This window comes from Haemaphysalis longicornis, unplaced genomic scaffold, assembly GCF_048455015.1.
Source record: "Haemaphysalis longicornis isolate Haplotype H1 unplaced genomic scaffold, Haemaphysalis longicornis Haplotype H1 scaffold_12, whole genome shotgun sequence".
Lineage (NCBI taxonomy): Eukaryota > Metazoa > Arthropoda > Arachnida > Ixodida > Ixodidae > Haemaphysalis > Haemaphysalis longicornis.
The window spans coordinates 47,521,855-47,542,512 of record NW_027526225.1 but is presented as its reverse complement, the minus strand read 5'-3'; the positions used below and the strand labels follow the sequence as shown (position 1 = coordinate 47,542,512).

Here is a 20,658-nt window from a genome sequence, read left to right as displayed (position 1 = left end):
AGCTGTTGTGAGGGGAAAGTGGGAAACAAGCAGCTTTACGGCAGCTTGACGCGGCCCCACCGCCGACAGAGCCACTCAATGAAGCGGGAGGCAGGTGAAGCGCCCACCCCGAATTTCCCCACATCGGGATAGGAACGAGCATTCCACGTGTCAGCTTGCCTTTTATGCCACTGAGCAGTAGAATGAAACGGCATTGTAGCTCGCGTGAAACACGCTGTTAAAAAGACGTTGACGGAAGGATGATAAAAAGGACAACGAAGTTTTGTTTACGTTGTTGCGCTTTCAGCTTCTTCAGCAGTGAAATCACAATACGACTTGGCCAATCCCCCAGAGTGGGTACGTGCCATTCTTGTTCGGGATCATCCATCCTTCACGCGATGTGTAATAAGCTTTCTTACGAGTTCATGACCCAATTATGATCCAAAGGTCATGACCCAAAGATGGAGTAAGATGTCTGTTTTGATGCGTGTCTGGCCTTCCTGCAATAGCTGTGACTATCTAAGAGCGGAGGCGCATTCACTCAAGGCGCCGCACACGGACTGTCTTTTGTCAACGTCTATTATTGCGGGACTCCCAGGTGCGCCATACTGACCTGCCAAACATTACTCCAAAGATCCCGCCGTGGGAGCATGAAAGTGTCCGCCTGAAGAATCCTACTATACCGCAAGCTTAAAGCGCCCCACGCTTCGCAATCGTCCGCACGCGCTTCCCACACAGATGCCGATCCATGGGGCCATTTTCACAGACGCCTCTTGGTATTCTACCACCCATAGCGCAGATATTGCTGTTTATTGCCCCCAACATGACGTGCGCTGCGGCCTGGTGCTCCAGTACGATGATCAGGACTACACCACGTCTTGTTGTCTGGAGTTGCGCGCTATTTACATGGCCCTGGACTTTTTAACGCAGCAAGTGTCTCAAGGCGCCTTTCCTCCTGGGGAGCACCTCACCGTTTACACAGATTCCCTTCAGGCCATCAAAAAATAACGGCAGACTGCATGGCACAGCTGTCTACCTCATCCAATTCAGAGCGCTTGCCCCGCACTTCGCGTACAAAAAAATGTGGACGTACACGTGACCTGGGTTCCCGGCCACACGGGCGGCTTCGGGAATCAGGCCGCTCGCGCTTTGGCGAGCGTGCTTCTCAACTCCCGCTCGCCACAGCTGGACCACGGGTTCACTACCGTCCGTCCTCTCCAGGACCGTCGACGAACAGTGAAACTTGCTGAGGCAACGAGGGCGGCAAGTGATTCTGGCATAGGCACCTTTCAACCCCCCATTCATTGCCGAGCGGATAGCCGCGTGCCGCCGAGATTTTTATACAACGCTCGAGCTGGAGCGGCACTGACTGATGATGTTATCACCACGTGGAGAGCTTATATCACTTGTCGTGGACGCCAGCAACCTGACGACGTTGACCACCCTTCCGTCACCTGGCGAACATGTGACTTGGGAGCCCGCCCTACTATGCAGCACCTTGTGGAGGAGTGCCCCCGTCTTAAGAGTGTTCGCACGCGCCATTGCCATCAACTGTCGACGTACGAGTTCTGAATAACGCCACCACAGCACACGCCCGTCTCCCGAATCCTGCGTTCCCTCTGGGACTTCTCACGCAAGGCTCACATTGTGGCCCGGACTTAATTTGACCCCGTCCTTTCCGTCCCTACAATCCTTATAGGCTTCTGAGCGAGCCCCTTGCCTAATAAAGTTATATCTACCTATTTATTGAGACTGAAGTAGGAGTTGTTCCCTATTCCGGGAATCCAAATGATGACCGGGTGACCAATGCCCTATTTGCCAGAAGCTGCTAGACGTCTAGGTGGTCGCTGATAATCAGGTTCTTTCACGGCTAAGTCAGGGGAGGGGGAAAGGATAGGGTGGGAGGTCGGGGCTACGTGCCTACTCTAATAAAATGTGGGCTTGTGTGCCAGACTTAGAACGGAAAGTGCTTTGGGTGGGAAATTGAGTGGGAAACATGGGAAATAAGGTATTCCTATGGATGCGACGGATAGTCGTTTCTTTTGGTTTGGACAGCTTGGAGTGAGGTTGATAGAAATATTGTCTGTCGAGCTGGTAGTACTGTGAATTATTTCCCTGAAGTATGAACAATGGTGTGGACCCCGCTTGTTTTTGGGGGACCCCGGAGGAAAGTTCGCAGGCTTGCTGAAGGGCAATATCACTGACCTTCAATGTACAGTGGACGGTTGTGCACATCAGGGCGACGTACCCTTGGGGCTGATGTTCCGAGAGAAGGCGGAAAGTTCCAACAGGCAGCTTGGGAGTCGGTTAAGATCACCGACTCCTTGGTTTAGATCATTGCAGCAGCAATGGCCATTTCTTCAGCAATCTGCGTGGATGTTGTATTAAAGCACATGTTATCAGGGCTGATTTGGTGGTGGTGGTTGCAGAGAGAGAGAGAGAGAGAAATCGACTTTATTGGATCAAAAATCCTACGGAGGCTGCAGGCGGACCACGCAGGATCGCCCACATCCCGACTATTCTAGGCCTGTCGTCAAGGCGCGGTGTCCCCCCGACCTCCACTCGGGCCGGCCGGACCGCGGGCGGTCCCGAGGGCTCGCATCCCTCGGTCCCGCGCGGCATCAGCCCGCCCTCGGGGTTGCCGGGCGAGAGCCGCCTCGACCCGCTGGACTACCTGCAACTGCACGTCATAGTCTCTTGACTGCATAGCCCACACCACGTCCGTCGGTAAGCCCCCCGGGTGTGACCCGGGTGGACACAGGTCCGTAGTGCAGTCCCAGAGAATGTGGGTAAGAGTCGCTGTTGCACTTCCACACACACTGCACTGCTCACTGTCAAACACCTCCGGGCACACGTAGCGCGCCAGCGCCGGCGTGAGCACAGAGTTGGTTTGTAGCTGCCTAAACCGCACTGCCTGCTCTCGCGTGAGTCTTGGATGAGGCGGTGGCATGGTCTGGCGACCGGCACGGTACCAGTCCAACATCTCGGCGTATCCCAGCAGCGGGTCCGCCTCCTCTTCGTCCTGGCTCACCTCACTGGGGCCCGACATTTCACTACACCGAACACTCGCACTCGCTGCACGCACCACACCGCCACTCACACGCCCCCCGGTCCGGCTTTCGTGCGGTTCCTCGGAGGCGTTCAGCGGGCCCGTCCCTCCGGCCGCCTCCGCGCGGTGGGTGAGAGCACGCGCGGCGGCGTCCGCCGTCTCGTTACGGTTGGGGTGCGGGCCGCTGGTCGCGGGGGTGTGCGCCGGGAACCACCGAAGGTAGGTGGCCGGCACAGTGTCCGCTGCATTGGAGTCACTGCACTGCACTTCACAGATTTTCACAGCACTTTTGCACACACGGTTGCGGGCGTAGCTCCTGATGGCAGAGCGGGAGTCGCTCAACACCGTTGAACACCTCTGGTTCGTAAGGGCGAGCGCTATTGCCGCTTCCTCAGCTTTCTGCGCCGATCGCACTCGCACACTGCACGCGCTGTAGATTCCCCCGGTGGTGGCCTTTACCGCCACCGCCACGAACTTGTCTTTTGATCTGGCGTACCGTGCCGCGTCCACGAAGAGCGCGCCGGTGTCGCTAGCGTACGTGTCCGTAAGGGTTCTCGCTCTTGCCGCACGTCTTTCCGGGTTGTAGTTGGGGTTGACGTTGCGAGGTAGAGGCGTTACCCTCAGTCTCTGCAGGATCCTCGACGGGAGCGCATGCTCCCGTCGTAGCATAACCGCCTCGCTAGCATAACCGCTAGCATCTCGTAGCATAACCGCCTCGCTAGGTGCACTTCGCCCATCGAGTCCCAGCCGGGCGAGGATGTTCCTGCCCGTTCTGGTGGTCGAGAGTCGCTCCAGTTGCGCGGTCCTTTGCGCCTCGGCAATCTCTTCCATGGAGTTGTGAACGCCCAGCTCGAAGAGCCTTGCCGTGCTGGTACAGTCCAATAGACACAGGGCCGCTTTGTAAGCCTTCCGTATTGCCGCATTGATTCGTTCTCGCTCTTGGACCTTCCACACGTGGAAGGCCCCCACGTACGCGACGTGGCTAATGGCAAACGACTGCACTAGCCGAAGCAAGCTGGCTTCTCTCATGCCCCGGTGTCTCGTCGCCACTCTCTTTATGAGGTGGCTGGCTGCCCCAATCTTGCTGGTCAGCCGGTTCCCTGTGGCAGTATTGCCGCCGCTGGCTTCCAGAAGCATTCCGAGGACCCTGAGTACCTGCACTCTCGGTATGACTGTGCCGTCCCTCGTGCGGAGGGTAATTCCCTCGGCGCCGACGAGCGCTTGCTTTCGGTTCCTGCCAGGCGGAGGAATGACTAGTAGTTTCGACTTCTGTGGGGAGCACACGAGGCCAGTGCCGTCGAGGTGGTCCTCTATGGTATTGATGGCCGCCTGCAGCGTGTCCTCGATGTGACCGTCGCTCCTCCCGGGGACCCACAGCGTGATGTCGTCCGCATAGATGCTGTGGCGGACCTGCCGGACCTCCGAGAGCAGCTTGTAGGCCACCCCGATTATAACGAGATTGAATAGCAGGGGCGAGATGAACGAGCCCTGCGGCGTGCCAACGCTGCCCAGCTCTCGCTCTTCCAGTTGTAGGTCCCCGGCCTGGATCTTCGCAGTTCTCCCAGTCAGGATTTCTCGAATGTAGTCGTACGAGCGCTGGCCCAAGCCCAGGCTAGACACCTGCGCCAGGATAGCAGAATGCTTCACCTTATCGAAGGCGCTCTGTAGGTCGAGGCCCAGCACCACCCTGTTGTCTTGCGAGTGGACGGGTCTGTCGATTATCTCGTGTCGCAGCATTAGCATGGCGTCTTGTGTGCTGAGCCTCTCCCTGAACCCCAGTATGGTTTCGGGGTAGAGGCCTTCGGACTCCAGGTAGCGTTGCCATCTGTTCTTTAGTACGTGTTCCAGGATCTTCCCCACGCAGGACGTGAGGGAGATCGGGCGCAGGTTGTCGATGCTTGGTGGCTTGCCCGGCTTGGGGATCAGCACGGTACGCGCGGTCTTCCATTGCTGGGGCAGCTTTCCGGCTAGCCAACAGCGGTTGTTGTACCAGGTGAGGTCGGCAATCGCCCCGTCATTTAGGTTGCGTAGGGCTTTATTTGGTATGAGGTCTGGGCCCGCCGCCGATTTGCAGTTCAACTCCTGCAGTACTGCCCGCACCTCCCATTCCTCGATGCAACTGTCGAGGCCTGGGTTGGGTGTGCCGCAATAGTCAGCATGTTTCTCTGTCGCCGTGCGTGGGAGGTACTTTTCGTTAATCTTTCTCACGGTCTCTCGTTCGCCGATCGACTTGACGGTAGTGGCCATGATCTGCGAGAGCCTGTGTTGTTGAAACTCTCGGGTGGAAGTGCTGTCGAGGAGGTGACGCAGGAGCTTCCAGGTTCGCCCGGTGTGCAGCTGCCCGTCCGCGGCGTTACAGACCGCGTGCCACTGCTGGGCGCTCAGCTCTTTGCTGTTTTGCTGTACCGCTCGATGGCTCTCCCCAGCTCCGCAACCCTCTTGCGAAGCTTACGATTGCCTCTCTGGCGCTTCCATCTGTTCTGTAGCGACCTCCTGGCCTCCACCATATGAGCCAGGCGGCTGTCCATTTGCTGCGTGTCCTCGCTCGTCTCGACAGTATCGGTCGCTTCCTCGACCGCCTTCTTCAGTGACTCGGTCCACGCCTCGATGGCGGTGATATCCCCTACAGACGCATCCTGCATGACGGTGCGGAAGCGAGGCCAGTCCGTGACCCGGTGTTGGCGTACTCCTCTCCCGCGCGCGGGGGTCTGGCTGGTAGGGAGGATCATCTCAATAATGTAGTGGTCACTGCCTAAGTTCAGCCCAGTGTTTCTCCAGGTTACGAGGCCGCCAGCCCCTCGCACAAAGGAGAGGTCCGGGTTAGAGTCCCTCGTGATCGACATGCCTATGCGCGTAGGGGTCTTCGGGTTCGTGAGCAGTGTAAAGCCCGCATTCATAGCGTGCTCGAGGAGCTCTCTGCCTTTAACGGTCGTGCGGCCATATCCCAACTCCTCATGAGGCGCGTTGAAATCTCCGCAGACTACGGTCGTTGCATTGGGAGCAACCCTCGAGGCCTTGTAGAGAGGGGTCTTGAATTTCTGTTGAGTGTGTTTCGGATTAATGTAGATATTAAGCAGGAGGAAGGCCTCCTTTCGCTTCTTCCCGATCAGCACTTCAGTGGCGCAGTACTCGATGTTGCTCCTCCCCAGCAGGTTCCCGTGTTCGATGTAGATGAGGCCCTTCCTAATGGACGTGCACACCCCCTGCGCGGCTCCCTTTCCACACTCTCGAGCGCTCGGCGGGCTCGCGTGTACCCGGTAGCCAGGCAAGGACGGCGGGTTCTCCATATGCGTCTCCTGCACCATTATAACATCGGGCTGCCTGTCGATGCCCTTCAAAAGCTGCTTCAGGACCGCCCTCCGGCACCGGAAGCCGTTGGCGTTCCAGTGCCAGACAACCAGACCGGAGCCCGGCCTCACTACTTTTGCGGGTTTGGCTGCCATGTCGATTGGACTGGTTGCTCAACGGTTGGGTTGCAGGTACTCGGTGCGGGTCCATCTTGCCCGAACTTCTTGTATAGGAAATCCCGTATCTCGGCGACTGCCAATTTCACCTCCTTCAGCTCCTTTTCGACTTTGTCTATCCGTGCCATGCAGCGCCTAATACGCACTGCGTTGCTGACTCGCGATACCCTCCTGTTGCCAGATCTGACTCCTCTGTTTCGCTGTGTTTCGTCCATGTCCTCTTCCGAGTCCGATATTTCGGTCTCCGGGGATGCCGCCTCTTCATCCACTCGCTCGTCCGTGTCGGACGCCGGCGGGGGCGTGGGTAGCCTGGGCTTTCTCTTCGGTTCTGGGGCCTTGCTCGGCTTTTGTGGAACCGTCTTGCTCGTCTGTTGTGGTGGTTGTGCGGGGCCGGCCTCTGGAGACGCCGGCGGCCACCGCCTGCACGTCTTGTTCCTGTCGACCCTTCTGCAGGTGTCTCGGCGTCAGGGTCGGGGGGCACGCGGCTTGCCACGGGACCGCGACCGGCGGTGTCGTCCGCCCCTGAAGCTGCTGCTGTAGCAGGTTACTCAGATGCTTCACTTGATTTTCCCAGCTTTCCATTCGTAGGTCCTGCTGCCTTCTCTCTTCCATCAATCTGGCGTTCGTCTCCCGTAGCGCTTGCATAGCGTCCGTTGGCTGCGGTTGCGGCCTTCCGTCTCGACTGTGTTGTCTCGCAGAGCGCTGAACCACGTCTGCCCGCTGTACTCTCTCTCCAGATTGTGAACGCGAGCTTCGGCGACGACTGCCACTTGCACTGCGGCGCCTTCTGCTGTTGCTTCTACTGCGGCGCCTCACCGGCACCGTCTGGTCGGCGCGCTCGGTGCTGGCGTGCGTGCAGCTGTCGCTCCTGCCTCTTTGACAACTTTGTGCTGCTTGTATGGATACGAGCTAGTGTCTGCCCCAGCTTTCCGTCCACCTGCTTTTGTGTTTGATTGGATTCGCCAAGTAAAAAACCGAATTCTTTTTGGAAAGTCCCCCTGCGGGGGTATGGTCCGCCCATATCAAAACGCTCAGCCGAATGTTCGACCACACGGCGTGGCCTGAACGTGTGTACGTTGTAGCACATGTAACGACGTTGCGTTATCAGAGCCGAAGCAAATATAAAGTGTTTTAGGCACCCCTTTTATCATCCTGGAATTGGCAGTTCAAATGCGTTCCCCTTTCTCCGAAAACCCACTGCTTAATGTTTATCTGCTGAAAGAAGCGTGGTATTTATGGAAACATCACAAGCAGAGCTGAGATGCTCTGTTCCCCACCATTTGTGCATGTTCCCGCAAATGCCGGGTTGGTCATTTCTCACGATTTTTGCACTTGTGTTTCCGTTTGCCTTCTCTTGTTGGGTTTTTATTTCTGGCTCTATTTGGTAGGGTGCTGTATGAGGTGCATATTTTGTTTCTTTATTTATATTTTTATTGCTTTTATTTTTGTATATCTTGCTTTTAAAAGTAACCTTCGAACAATTACTATATTTACGTTATTATAGGGATTAAATGCCTTAGCTCTGCCAATTGTATATTCGCGTGCAAATGCAGGGCGTCACACGGTTGGGGTTTTGGCGGTACTCAGCAGAGAATCCTACGCACTAAAGCAGCATCTCACGCCTCCGTTCTCGTATTAGTTTCTATCGGAGTACCTCCAAATGTTCCACCAACCAGCCTAACACCGAGCGTTACTTCAGCACACAAACATAAATACTTCCGAAAGCGACGCAGACGACAGCCGCCCAAGTCGCCGAATTGGTAAGGCAGCAGACAGGTAACGGGGTAGTCGTGGGAGTGGTCACCAGTCAGGGCTCTTCCTTTTCTCCACTTCTCAACTTCTCAATAAAATGGTTGGCGTCATCCAAACAAATGCATCGGTCATACTCTGTGAAGCTGATTGATCAACAAAACTGTATCGGCGACACGACGGTACATAACAACAACAAATTACATCACATTCTAGATCAATTTCAAAGCGAAGCTGTAGTGTTCTCACTGATGAGGTTGTACGCCAATACGCCCTGCAGGAAAGCCAACTTTATCTGACGATGATGATGAGTGATTGTGGGTGAAGTGAGAGGAAAAACAAAACGCTTGCCTTGGCTGGAATCGAAGCTGGGTCCCTCGAGTTATGAAGCCGCCGTTTACGCGATTGCACCATTTCGACATGGCCGAAGCGAACTCCAAGCAGCACTTACCGATTCGCCGTACATCCGAATTCTAAGAGTTAGGCCTACGGAGTGCACATTCGAGAGTTGCTGTGGGGATCCCATCACTGTAAAGCTTCGTGTTCAGCCATCGTCGTCGTTAGACGGAGCGGTGAATGATTTTTTACCGGCCGTTCTCTCAACGCCGCGTCTGCACGTGGCGGCGACGGTGGTATTCGCGCCGCTGCTTCACCACATATGTAGGCCTGTCATCAAGGTCTATTTGCCTCCATAGTCAATGAAGAGCATTGGGAGGTAGTGCTGGGCTGCTCGGACGCAGAGGTCCAGATACTTCTGGTTACCGGCGCTGACAACGTCGCCGCCGGCCTCAAACCGACGGTCACACCGCTACCATAAACCTGTTTAACGTTCAATAAAGTAATGTCTCTCTCTTGTGGCGGCGTCGTTCCTTGTACCAGCGCTGCGTGAGCAATAGAGTTGCATACTAATATATGCTAGAGGGAAATATGTCGCTGCAGTCGCGGGCCGCCGTGGGTGGCGCCATGGCCGCTAGCGACGTTCCTCGCCTACTTGGCTTAGCTAGACACATGGCTTTTTTTTTTGTCTCGAAGCCAAAATCAACCATGAATCAACCAAAAAGGGTAACATTTTTTCTTGTACATCATGCATAAGGCTTCTACATAATCACTGACAAATTAATCTTTTTGGAGATTCAATTTTATAATAACAAAACAAATTTGATGAGCCTTCTGCGGCAATATTGTTGCGTTTTTGCACACAGAGCCAACTTTTCAGCCTGTTCATGAGCCATGCCAAGGACAAGTGGAACGTGTCTGCCTGGTACATGACGGAACGCTCGCTGAAGCGCGGGCTCCCCCAGTCAGTGGCGCCAGATTTCCCTCTAGTGCATATCAGTATGAAACTCTATGGCGTGGGTGGTCTTTTTCCCTTTGCGGGTCGCCAAATACGTCACAAACGCATGACCATACGTCACAAACACTCTACAAACACGAGAGACGCCGACGTTTTTTTACGTTTGTGGCTTGGTGCCCCTTGCACTTGGTTTTGTCGCGCATGTGCGCTCTTGCTTCGGACGGCTAAACTTTCTGCTCCCTAGCAATAAATTTTTGTGGCGCAAGCTACACTACGCTACCTCGGGCAATCTTCGCGGGGTGACCAGTTTTGCCCTTGGGCGCTAGAGGGAAAAGCACGCCCCTTCCGCAAGCGCCCGGCACGGACCAGCGGGCCGATAACGAGGAGAGATAAGAGAGGAGGGAAAGGAGACGTGCGTGGGACCCGTGCGCGGAGGAAGGCGAGGAGGCCGCCGCAGGATAACCGCTGTTGTCACTCGTACAATGGCCATGCTTAAACAACGCCGGGAAGCGAAAAAGAGGGAAAACGATACTGTTGCATGCAGCTGCGCTACCTTCAAGTCTTATGCATTAGTGTGAGCTTGCTTCATTTTTCATTTCTGTTTTAACAATTTAGCCGAGAATAAAATACGTCGGCAACTCAGGATTGAAATTTTATAATGGTGGGACTGTCCAGCAAGCATACGGCTAGAGTCGCATGGTTAAGTACAACGGAAAGCTTCACACGTCTTTCTAAAATCTTCAATGATAAAAAATATAGGCGATTTACTTGAAGACGCTACAGCATGGCTACAAGAAGCTCCGTAGTGGAGGCTTCCGGAATAATTTAGACCACCTAAGCATCTTCAGCACGCGGCCAAATCTCTGACGGGCGTTTCCGCTTGGCGCCGCCATTAGAAAAATGGCGAACACCCACCACGGATCGCTCCCGCACTCCTGAGCTTAGCACTGAGGCAACGCGGCAGGTATTTGGTGCTCAATCCCGAAAGAGGAGACATGTTCACGCAAGAAAATATTTGTGGGAATGGAGACTACAAAAAAATTGTCTCCAATCCCCGCTGTGAACGTGGCTGGAAAGCAATGCTCTATAGGACACCTACAACAATTGCCCATGCGACGTCACTTGAATTTACACACGTGGCTCTAGAAAGAGTGAAACCAGAGATTCTGACAGCCGTTACCTGGAATTCGCGGTGGCGGCGTCCCGAACGCAGCAGCAGCGTCAGCCACGGTCGGGCTAAAGCGGCGGACGACGCCGCTGTAGCCCGGCCGTGAGTCGGGAGAAAGAAATCGGATAGGAGCGCCTTTGGAAGGGTGAGACCACGGAGCAAGATATCTTGCTCCGTGGGTGAGACCACTCCGTGGGTGAGACCGCGGAACCTAGCCATCCTGATGTGCTATCTTGGGGCTACACCACCGCACAACACAAGCCCAGACACCGAAACAATTCGGCATGTGAGCTTAGTAATTCCTGTTTGTACTGATTTAAACTAGTTAGTTTGATAAGTTTGAGAATTGCGAGAAAGCTGAAGGAACTCTTATAATCGCTATTTATCAGAACCAGTTGCTACTTTCGCCTTTTGCAATAACTCTTAAAACACAACCGAATTGGAATTCACCAATTTAGAAAACGGAGTCCCATTCGTGGCAAGCAGTACACGAAAGGTAGCGTTTATCTAGCTGTCAGATGTCTGTTCATGGTCTCTACATTTTATTTTCCCGCTCTGCAAACCCATCCTTAGCGTATGTTTGCCGCACGACCACTTAATTCCGTCTGGTGCGGGTTACCCGGGAGGTGCTGTCGAACAAGTTAATGAAGCCGTCCGAAGGCACCCCGCAATTGACGCGAAAACAGGTCCAAAACAACCGTCGCTAAAGCAGACGACAAAGCCGTACCGCCGCCGCCGGCGAGTAGGCACTTCCGCGCGGGGAACACTGGGTAAATTCGCGGCGCCATCTCTAGTGTGCTCCGTGAGTGATACCCTTCGCCCCCTCCCTCCCCCCACCGCGGCCTCCGACGCGTTGGAAGCTTGTTGTCGCGCACGCCACTTAAAGAACCGCTGGCTTGTAGAGATAGAAAGCTTTGCTTTAAAAATTTCCCCGCATTTCCCCGCGGGGAAGAATGTGAAAGTGCGAATGCACGAGTTGAATTTGCGCGGTTCGGTAATGTTCGCGAAAGAGAGATCACACACACACACAACTACAAAGAAAGAAAGATGCATTTATTCACAGACACATATTTGTGTTGTCGTTGTACTTGATTGCTAGAGCGGATCTCAGCTTTGAAATTTCGTGTCAGTACTCCTTTAAGCGGGTGCATTAGCCCTTCTCACGCCCGATTCCTGGCCGATCCCCCACGTGGGTATGTGCCATGTCAGCGGCCAGGCAGCGCGCGCCCATCTCCCCCCGTTGCCAAGGAAGACGAGGAGCGCGCGCACCCGCAGCTGGTGCTATGTGGACGGACGGCGGTCGCCGGAATTCAGGGTCGCTTATAAAGTGCATTCGCACTTAAAAGCAACAATAACAATTGATTTTTCCTGCAAATGTAGTCAAAAGGCGATGTTCTTCGGCCGCCCCTGCCACGTGTGACGCACTCCTTTCTCTCTCCTCTTCCACCCATCCCGCTGTTCCCCTCACTACTTCATCTTTGTATGAGGAAGGCAAATTGGCGTCTGCATTATTTGATTTAATTTTTCTGCTTTCGTACTGCTCGTGAGGCTTCTGTTGGGGCGTGTTTCCATTGTTTATAAAAAAAAACATCTTGAAGAGGCGTCTTTTTAGTGCTTAGTTTATCTCGCCGTGTCCGACGTTTTCTGGCGCGTTATTGTTTTAGTTACCATCGCAAAAACCAACTGCACCTGTTTATAACATCAGAGATGTTCAAGCTTTTACTTCCGCCGTGGAACGTTACCAAAGAACTCAGCCCATCCGAGAGCACGTGAGCGTCCGGCTCGCGAGAAGCGCCCGGCGTCGGCCAGCTTGACCTTCGAGAACACTCTGCCCAACGTACGTGCCGTGATCTCCCACGTGCTGTTCTCTTCGCCAGTTCACGTGCGTTCTCTCCTGAAGTGGGGAGTGGAGTGGAGTGGAATAAATTTTATTATGTGGTTGCAAAACGAACAGGCGCCGAGATCGCTAAGCCGGTTGCCGCATGTTTTATCGCGGGCTAAGTCCACTTTGAGAGAGATGCGAAAGGCTGCGGACAAGACGACCCGGGCCTGACAGTCATGAAGAAGTTTTAGCGGCAAGTTCGGAAATGCATGTTAGGTGCAACACACGTGTCACCGACGAAGGGAGAAGGGCCGCCAGCTCTGCGGTTTCTCCAGCCTTGCCCCACCTGTGCAAGCTGCGCCATTTCTTTTATTAAAAGAATGCTGCTACTGTCTCTTGTGTATTTATGTTTTACCTCAAACATACCTGATGACTTTTTTTTAACTACATTGGGATGTACGACGCCTGGAATAGTTTGAAAAGGTCTTTGTGATGATTGACGTCCCCGGGCCGGAGAGTGCGCCAGGAGACGGCGGTGAAAGAGAAGAAGACGACGAGCCGAGAGCACGAGAGGGGGATGTGCCGGCAGTGACCGCGGACGGGACAGTGCAAGGATTCCTCTCGGGAGGCGGTTCGAGGGCAGGCCAGGAGCGTTCCGGGAGTCCTCTGCTGCAACGAGGGCTGCCTGTTCCCGCTGGCGAGATCCCGAGGCGTGATCCGGGCCGAGGTTCGGGACGAGACCCAGAGTGGCCAGGCACGAGCGCGGGCATCGGTGTTCCGACCTGGGGCCTCTGAGTCTTAAAAGGCGGCACCGAGAAAGTGTACCGCCATGCCTGCGGACCACCGGCACCGTACACGGGGAGCGCTCAACACGTACTACCGACGTCATTCCGCCCAGCGTCGAATAGACTAGACGTGAGCGTATCGCCTCCTTTGTTTTCCCCTCCGCTCGAACTTTACTTCGGACTTGTGTTAGTTTCTTTTCGCGTCCGCGTTGCGAGTGTGCTGCATTGTGTTACCGTTATCGTTCCTAGTGCGTTTCTCTAGCGTTTGTGTGTCCGCCAAAGAATGTTTTTTAACATGTGCTGAACCCATGGCATCGCTTGTCATTGATCATCCTCCGCGAGCCACACGCCCGCCTGCTTAACACGCGGCCTCACAGTCTTGCTCTTAAATACTGTTCTATAAAAAGCTCTCGCCACTTTTGGTTGGTTGGCTGACTCGAATAACAGACAGATAAACAAACCAACAAGACAGACAGAAAGACCAAAATTAAAAAAAAAAAAACTTATACCGGTAAACCGAAGCCGGAAAGTACTTACTACCTGGGTTCAAAAAAAAAAAATGTTTAAGCACTATTTACGCTGTAGTTCGTCGTTTCGCATTCATTTAGGCATTGTGGTGGCAGTTTGCTGTCTTTCACTGCCGGCAGTGTCACTTATTGCCTACTGTTGACGTTCCTCATAGCGATAAGCTTACGGTTTATCGCTCTTTTTTTGTCAGTATTGTTTTGTTTTTTTTTGTTTTTTTCCCCTTTTTATTGTTCCTGCTAAGGCTAAGCATATATATTTGCCGTCATGTGAATAAAGAATCAGTTGGAAATGAGCGCTCGTCCGTGTGTCTTCTTTCCGTCCCGTGTGTTTCTGCTGCGCTCATTTGATCACTATGAATTACCAACTAGCCCAGTCTACAGCTTTACTTACGCTTTAACTTCAAAAACACTTTGCTGTAGGAGTAGTTTTGCGCTCTTCACTACGAGATGCTATAACGTATTTATTCGAATACCAGGCGAGGTGTTTTTCCAAAATCATTTGTCTCAAATTCATCCGCGGCCTTATATTCGAAGCTCGGTGTATTATATGGCGATTTGACTTTCCAAACTGCAACCTCGGCTTATAATGGTGACCACCTTATAATCAAATAAACACGGTACTAAGTGGGACTTGGACAGCAGCAGGTAAAAGAAATATTCACGTTTTTTATGAATGGTGCTCATGCAATTTTTGTACAACTCCTTGGTATTCTTTGTTGTGTTGCGTACACAACCTTTATTATTACAGACAATGGCGGAAAGATAAACATGTCACTGAAAATAGCTACACAATGTTTTTCTTAAGTGGCAGCGAAATACGTGATCAAACAATCGGGAGTTCCTTGTTGCCCGGACGCAGTCCGGAGAATAGCGGTTCCTTCCCTGAATACGACAGGTACCGAAACAGAGAGTCATAAAGAAGATGTGATCTGGCTTCAAAGACTCCATTCCCGGCAGGACGTAATGGTCGTTGTCGCGCTGAAGAGCCACGTAGGCAGCCTCCATCGCGGCCATATCGATGTCTAAAGCGCACCCATCGCACATTCTTGAAAAAGCCTGGAAAGCGAACGAGAGATTCGAGCCATCCGACAACTCTTTCGGCAAATAGCTCAGCGCTCTAACTAGTTCTTTAGCATACAGAAATCCGACCCCTCCGTAAAGCATCGCCTTGGTTCCCTGGCGATAATAATAGGGTGCAGCCAAAGCAGCGGGCCTCACGAATACCTTGTGGGACACCACGTCGTAATACATCAACGTTCCGGGCATTGTCCTACGCTGCACGTACGGTAGCTGATATTTTAGCGCGGTATCTTTTAGAGCTTGCAGGTGAGACCTCAAGGACAGCCACGAGCCGAAGAAGGTATGTCCTTCCCAAACAATGCCGTTGAAAAGCGACAGGTTGGCAGCAGAGGTGAAGTTTGCGTGGCCCAAGAACTCCGTCGCGATGCTCTCAACGTGGCTCAATAGAGTTTGGGCGCTGCCGTTGTGGTTGAGAAGGTGGCCGATGCTCAGAAGTAAGGTGTTCTTGACGTTGGCTAGAGCCTGGCGAAGGGCGCAAGTTTCATCCTCCTCGATGTTGTTCCAATCAGCAGTGGTGAGCGCGAATCCATAGGCGGCCTCGATTTCGGCAGTGCAGATAAAAGTCATCATTTCGTTCACTTCGCTGTTCCGCTGGTGTTCCCTTATGAACTCAGAGTCGGCAAGGAATCCTGCGATGAGGAGCACCCACCAGCGCAAAAATTCCACGAGTGCCTGAGCACTGTGCTGTTCAATTAAACTAGCGAGGGTGCCTAAGTATTTACGGTGTGGCACGAAAACGGCATCGTCCAGGCCGATGGGAGGTGTAACATTGAAGGTTCGACGAAGTCCTTTCAGTAGATTCTCGCCCTGCGGCACGCCAAGAATTGTCCCAAGTTCTGCTACGGTCATCACTTCTGGAACTTCTGGCACAGAGTCTATGATGCGGGCTAAAGATGTGAGCACGCTTTCAGCTATATTTGCGCCAGCATCCAAGTCGAAATGAGTGGTCTTGTTGCTGGAGACACGGTCGAGGTACTGCCATAAGGAGTTGTACGTGCCTTTGCTCGCTTGGTCCACAACGACCTTGACCCACACGGTGACAAGGTCGGAGGGAAAAAGGACCAGCATGCGGCTGCGTGGGACGGTCGGTTTCGGTACCAGGGCGAAGTTGAACAGCAGAGGCAGCATCCAGTTGACGGCGTAGTCGATGACTTCCTCAAAGAGGTCAGCCACTGAGTAATTGTAATTTGCTGAGTCTCTTGAGCGCGTCTCGAGGAACCGCAAGAGCGCCGTGGTGCTGTCGCTCGCATTTTCTCTGGAGCGGTCTAGGCAGGCTGTTATGGCGCGCACAGCTTTCGAGGCGTCAGTCGAAGTCAGTACCTGAAGTGAGAGATATATAAATCGAAATATTTCTAATGAGCCCAACACAAACCTCGCATCTTTCCGATTAACAATTTCTCCCCGTGCACCAAATAACCACCCTGTACCACGCAACCGGACCACGCCTTTAAGACCTGTATTTTCCCTCCTCCTCAATTTCCAACCTAACGACCGTAGTGGGAGGCTATCTTAATCTAGTCTCGAGGACCAGGAGAGCAGCTAAGTTCAGAATGGCCCTAGACGGATGTCATCGCTCGCCTCGCTTAACGTCGTGCTACATTTGCCCAAACAGGCAGACTGACCGCGTTGACGCGGCATCTTCGCCACAGTGAGAGGTCTCCTCCGCGTTTTACGCTCCTGCCGTTGCGTGCATATTTCACGAGTCACAATTCAGGCTAACCATTGTTCCACTCTGGTTAGTTCGGTGGTTAGCGCATTTACCTACTGCTCTATTTTGTACCCATATAGCGTATATTTACCGTATTTTCGCGCGTATAATCCGCCCCTGCATATAATCCGCTCCCCCACTTTCATCCCGCCGGAAAAGAAAAAAAAATCTCGCGTATTTCCCGCACATTTGATACAGGAAAGCTACTGCTGTCATTGATCTCGCTATAGCTATCACTTCAGCCGCAGTACTCACTCGAAAGTGTCATTGATCTCGCTATAGCTACCACTTCAGCCGCAGTACTCACTGTTGTACACAAGGTCATCTTCACGGTACAACGCGCGTTGCCGTGAAGCTGTATTAAAGGTAAAACCCCGCTTATTATCCGTACTCCAACATTGCCACTACAATTATACCATTTTTGGTGCGGGTTATACGCGCAGACGTACGGTATTTTCTCTTTACAGCAGCCGCCATCTTTGTGCCATACTTGTCGCCGCCCCTGACGACTACTGTCACATCCCGCGTCAAGTGATACACCTAAAGCTCTGGCCCTAATCATCCCACCGGTGGCGAGTACCTGTTGGGGCACCAGGTCGGCCATACGCGAGGACCAGTGCAAGGCGGCGTCCTGCCGAGCACTCTCGGCCCCCGGGTGTTCGCTCCTCCAGGCGGAACAGACGAATGACGACAGGTCGCGGCAAGGGGTGACGGCGGACGCCAGCCTCGCGGTCAGTTCGGCCGCGTGTCGTTCGCAGTCGGCCGTCTCGCAGACGCGGCCGCTTCTTGACGCCCGCATCAAGATGGCGGCAGCGCCCCCAAGAAGGCCCGAAGCCACGAACACGGTCGCGCAGCAGAAGAGCAGCCTACGCTCTCGGGTCTTCTTCGGAGAACGGGATGCGGTCTCGGGTGCCGCTGCAGAAGCATTCTGCGGAAAACGGGGACAAGCGTTGCAGTGGATAACTAGAATCACAAATCAGAAATCTTTATTTCATGAAAAAAAAATCAGATACAAAAAATTACACCATCTTCCCGTAGGGGAACCCTGAGTAGTATGCGAAGCAGTCATGGGGTCGACTGAAGTTCCCATTAGTTTTCAGTTCGTCGTTTCCGTTGACGTTCAACATCGCGTGACATCACTCTTGCTAATGTGCCAATTCCTGTGAACAAGGAGCACAAGTTTTTAGGTATTTTATTTGACAAAAAACTTACATTCATCCCACATATCAAACAGCTCAAATGCAAATGCTTAAAAACAATGAATATTCTTAAGGTCCTCTCACATCAATCTTATGGGGCCGACAAACAACTCCTGCTGAGCCTGTACACAGCGTTGGTGGGGTCTCGGCTCGACTACGGCAGTGTCGTGTATGGCTCGGCTACAAAGACAGCACTCAAAATGCTTGACCCCGTGTTGCATCTTGGCCTTCGCCTCTCATGTAGCGCATTCCGCACTAGCCCTGTTGAAAGTCTTTATGTCGAATGCGACAAATGGTGCCTAGGGCATCAGCGGGAGTATGTTGACCTGTTGTATGCATCCAAGATCGTGTCTCTGACCAACCAGGAAGCCCGCCAGGGGGCCGAGCGATGAGCACGCCTTCACGTCGGCTCTGCATTTAAACGCCAGTTTCATCGCTTAAAGTGCCCCACTGCTCACCAGCCCTGCACCGCCGCGTCCGTAAAGCTCTACGGATCGCCCAGACACCAACGTCAGGAAAATCGGGCCATTCAACGGTCAGTTACAGCCTTTTGAAGTTCCAGCCACGCCGCACAGCGAGCTATGCCTACTCAGGCCTAGCACGCCGGGCCGGGCCCCGTCGCCGGCGTAGGAACGCAGGTGCACGCGCAAGACGCGGCGCGCCGTTTGAACGCCCCTCGACCATGGAGGTTACTGTGGCCGGAGAAGAAATTGACCCCACGGAACTCAGCCAACCTGGATGGGAGGAAATTCGTCGCAGACAGCGAGCCTTCCACGACGCTGCAAATGCCCCACCAAGAACACCCCCTCACTCGGCCACTGCCTCGCCCCAAAAAAGATCCGGCTCTCGACCGCCACCCCGCCAACCTCCCACTTCGCCACTACCGGCCACCGACATCAAAATCGTTCTGCGCCCGCGTGGTGGACTGGACCTGAGGTCAGTGGCACAAGCTTCCCTCGCGGATGCCGTCATGCACCAAGCCGGCATACCCTTAAACCCCGCCGATCAAGTCCGCATCCAGCAGACAGCCAACTACATGCTCATCAGCACCCCATCCGAAGAACGCGCAAAGAAGTATGCGGCGGTAAGCTCCCTCACTATTCGGGGGAAGTGCTACGAAGTGGCTGCGCATGTGTCGGCACCCGACAACACCGTTGCCGGGGTGATTTTTAACATCCCGGAAGAAGACACGCCAGAGCAGGTGCGGGACAGCATCTGCAACTTCAATCCAGACCTTCGCATCCTAGAGGCGAAACGCCTAAACACATCGAATATGGCGCAAATCCTATTTGATGGTACAAAGGTCCCCTTCTGGATTCGTTATCGATCTACCACGTACAGATGCAAACCCCTACGGCGCAAGACCGAAGCGTGCGCCCTTTGCTGGAAATCCGGACACCGAAAAGATGTCTGTCCCAGTGCACAACCGTCCCCAAGGTGCTCCCGCTGCGGCACTTTGAACCCCCCAGAAGACCATCCGTGCAACCCCCTGTGCATCGTGTGCGAAGGCCCACACGCAACGGGCTCTGTGGACTGCCCCCGACGGTTCCAGCCTCGCAAGCGGTCGCCCACTTATGCCCAGCTGGTCTCCAACGGCCAAGATCCGCGGAATGCCACCCTCCAAGACCCCCATCGACCACCAAGGGGACCCGGCACCTACAGTCAAGCCGTCCGAGGACAGGTGAGCTCCGCAGGCCTGCTCCCTACTCCTTCCCCACCCACACTTCCTCATAACACCTCCCAACCACCTCCTTCATGGCACATTCAAATGCAAAACATGCTTAAAGAGATACAAGACCTCCGTTCCCAACTCCTCCAAACCAAGCATGAGAATGAGCGACTCGCCCGAGAAAATGCCCTTCTCAAAGCCGAAGCCACCACCCCAACCTCCCTACCTGATGCACCACAAGTGGAGCCGCCTCTTAAACGTAAGGCCCTTATCCAAACTACTAATACCCCACCCGCCCCCGAAATGCAATCCCTCCGCACGGATTTTGAAAATGCTTTCACTACACTCAAACAGCAAACACATGATGAAATAGTCGCTATAAAACAGACAGTACAGGACTTACACAGTGAGCTCCTGAAATGGGCCAGGCATTTAATGACCCTCACTCCAACATCCCCACCTGTCTCACCAGAAAGCATGCCCTTAGCAGCCAATATTGATCATGACGCAGATCTATAAAAAACAGCATGTTATATGGCAGTGGAACTGCCGCGGCTTCAAACAAAAGCGTATGAATTTCCAAGCACTTCTTCAATCCCTCACCTCCCCTCCATCACTTATTGCACTACAAGAGGTAAATACCCTCCCTAAACTGCTCAATTACACTGCCCATAAATCCACATTGCACCCCTCTGTCGCCATCTTTACCCACCGCAACCTCGTAGCAACCCCTCATACCCTTACCTCACCAATCCCGCACCTCCTAGTCACCATCCTACCGCCAAAACCATCCCAGGCCAAAATGCACATCCTCAACATATACAGCCCCCCTAAAGACCCGCACACTAGCTTTGCCTCTCTTTTCAAACAGGCACTAACGTTTGCTGGGAAGGACCCGATTGTAATATGCGGAGATTTTAACGCCCCCCACCTTGCTTGGGGCTACCTGAGAACCACTCGCAAAGGTCGACTTCTATGGGAACTCGCGCAACAACTACAACTCACCACATACTCTGACCCTTCCACCCCTACCCGCATAGGCAATAGCATACAAAAAGACACCCACCCAGACCTCACCTTTTCATATAACATGCACTCAGCAGACTGGCAAATACTACCACATACACTAGGCAGCGACCACTACATTATTGAACTCGCCCTTCCC

At 53.6% G+C, this 20,658-nt stretch overlaps 1 protein-coding gene across 1 annotated transcript; it reads right to left on the bottom strand.

Moving 5' to 3' along the window:
• Positions 1–14,608: 14,608 nt before the first annotated feature.
• LOC144161590 (uncharacterized) lies at positions 14,609–18,258 on the bottom strand. Its single transcript, XM_077692233.1, has 3 exons — positions 18,187–18,258; positions 17,206–17,553; positions 14,609–16,237 (listed from the first exon to the last, which is right to left on the bottom strand). Exons 1-3 carry the CDS (start codon positions 18,256–18,258, stop codon positions 14,609–14,611), a joined length of 2,049 nt encoding a protein of 682 aa, XP_077548359.1.
• Between the last annotated feature and the right edge of the window lie 2,400 nt (positions 18,259–20,658).